The sequence below is a fragment of the Coenobita brevimanus genome, chromosome 76 (assembly GCF_032717465.1).
Source record: "Coenobita brevimanus isolate Jiangsu-jjx chromosome 76, ASM3271746v2, whole genome shotgun sequence".
Classification (NCBI taxonomy): Eukaryota; Metazoa; Arthropoda; class Malacostraca; order Decapoda; family Coenobitidae; genus Coenobita; species Coenobita brevimanus.
Genome location: NC_137029.1, coordinates 31,977,381 through 31,979,420, shown reverse-complemented (window position 1 = coordinate 31,979,420; position 2,040 = coordinate 31,977,381). Strand labels below are relative to the sequence as shown.

General features: G+C 52.8%; 1 protein-coding gene across 1 annotated transcript; it reads left to right on the top strand.

Annotated features, from left to right (window-relative positions):
• The first annotated feature begins 782 nt into the window (after positions 1–782).
• On the top strand, positions 783–1,220 carry LOC145408217 (uncharacterized). The gene has a single exon (XM_080278973.1). It carries the CDS (start codon positions 783–785, stop codon positions 1,218–1,220), a length of 438 nt encoding a protein of 145 aa, XP_080135099.1.
• The last annotated feature ends 820 nt before the right edge of the window (positions 1,221–2,040 follow it).

Here is a 2,040-nt window from a genome sequence, read left to right as displayed (position 1 = left end):
CCTCCCTCGCCAGAGACCATTGGTTCTGTGACGAGAGAGTGTAGGAGCCAAATCATAGGCTCAACACAGCTCGTAAAGCCTTAAGGAGAGGACCTTTTGACATCACCAGGCAATACTTGGCTGCAGTGGCACTCCATGTTTAACAAGAAAAGTGACGCCTGAGGGACGAGGCCTGGATAGGGTGGTGCAGATCTCTCAATTCACACTCCTTCCTAAAGGAGATGTGGATGAAGATCAGGCACATCACCCACAACGTTCCACCGAAAACCCCACCTCTCATCCTGACCCTGCAAGTGAGGCAACCCGTCTTGCAGCCTAATTTGCTGACCGAACCTCCCCAGCCAACCTGCCCCAACCCATCAGAGGTGCAGAGATGCACCTTGAGATCACCGCTTCACAAATGGAAGAGCTGGAGGGAGCCCTTCGTGGTAGGAAAGACACTGCCCCTGGCTCAGACGGGTTAACCTACTCTCTTTGCAAGATCAGGAGAGAGGGGGAGATCATCGCTGCTAGACCTTGTCAGCCATTCGTGGGAGGAAGGACATCTCCCCAGATCTTGGAAGAATGCCATCATTCATCCCATTACCAAACCATGAGACTTTTCAGCCATGAGACCTATATCCCTTCTCAGCTGTATTGCCAAAAAAGCTGAGATACTCGCCCTCTCCTGACTCTCCTGGAAACTAGGTTCGTTGCACCCACAACTTTTCGCCTACCTCCCAGGCAGGAGTGCCCTGCAGTGCCTTGCCTCGTTTCTGGGAGAGGTGAGGAGTGGATGAGGGATGGCAGTCTTCCTCGAGCTGGAGAAGGCCTTCAAGCTAGCCAACCCTGAAGCTGTCCTGGCAGCACTAGTAATGAGAGGAGTTCGTGGCAAACTCCTTTCCTGGATACGAGATTTTTTAATAGGCCGTGCTGCCTGTGTCTGCTTCCAGGGTCGGCTCTCCTCTTCCTTCCCACACATAAATGGTACGCCACAAGGGAGTGTCCTCAGTCCCCTCCTTTTTAACCTATTAGTTGAGAGCCTACTGACGATCAACTTTGACCAGGGAATAACACTACTCTGCTATGCTGGTGGTCTGGTGTTTGTATTCTCCCGCAGGTCCTGCTACAATCAGGCCCTGACTGCTCTAACCCACCTCCATGATGGATGCTGCGAACTAGGTTCTGAAGATCAACCACAAGAAAACCAAGGTCATGCCTTTTGGCCTCCTTCCACCTGAACGCCCTCTATATCTCGGGGGACATCAGCTCGACCTCGTTCGCAGACATCTGATACCTGGGGATGTGGTTTGACAGTCAGTTGACCGTCACCACTCGTGTACGTTACCTGCGGGAGCTTGCTGCTGCCAGACTCTCAGCACTAAAAGCCCTCTCACGCCACAATTTAGGTGCCTCAAGCTGTGTCCTCACCACCTTTTACACCCACGCCATGTGCTCTCTAGTAGACTATAGCACCATGTGTCTTGTAGGACTCTGAGGTGCAATCTCGCGCCCTTGAAGTCTTGCAAAACTCGGCGCTGTGAGTCATACTAGGAGCTCCTCCATGGACATGGCTTGAGCACCTCAGGGCTGAGAGTGGCCTTCCCTCTCTCCAGCACAGAATCTAGGGTCGATCGTCAGTAACAGCTGCTCAGATTTTCTGACTTAGGCCACAACTCCCTGTTGCTACTCTCCTTCACACCATCCTTTCCCGATCCCCACACCCGCATCCTAGAAAGGACTGGACACTCTGCCATGTTTCCACAGTACAACGACAACTAGGGTTGGCTGAAGCCTTCCTAGAAGGCTGAGACGTCCATAGCCCTGACTTTTCTCCTCCCCCACCGTGGAGACTACCTGCCATCAGATGCCTCACCCCCGCCAGCTCTTGCCCCTGAGCATCTTTGCCCTCTCTCCTCCATCGGGATGGCCTGAGGAGAATTTCTTTCCTCCATACTCGTGGATCAGCCACACACAGATAGATCTGTCACACACAGATAGATCTGTCACACCAGATGGATCTGCAGGTGCAGCATTTGTCTCTGGAGATCTTGTCAAGAC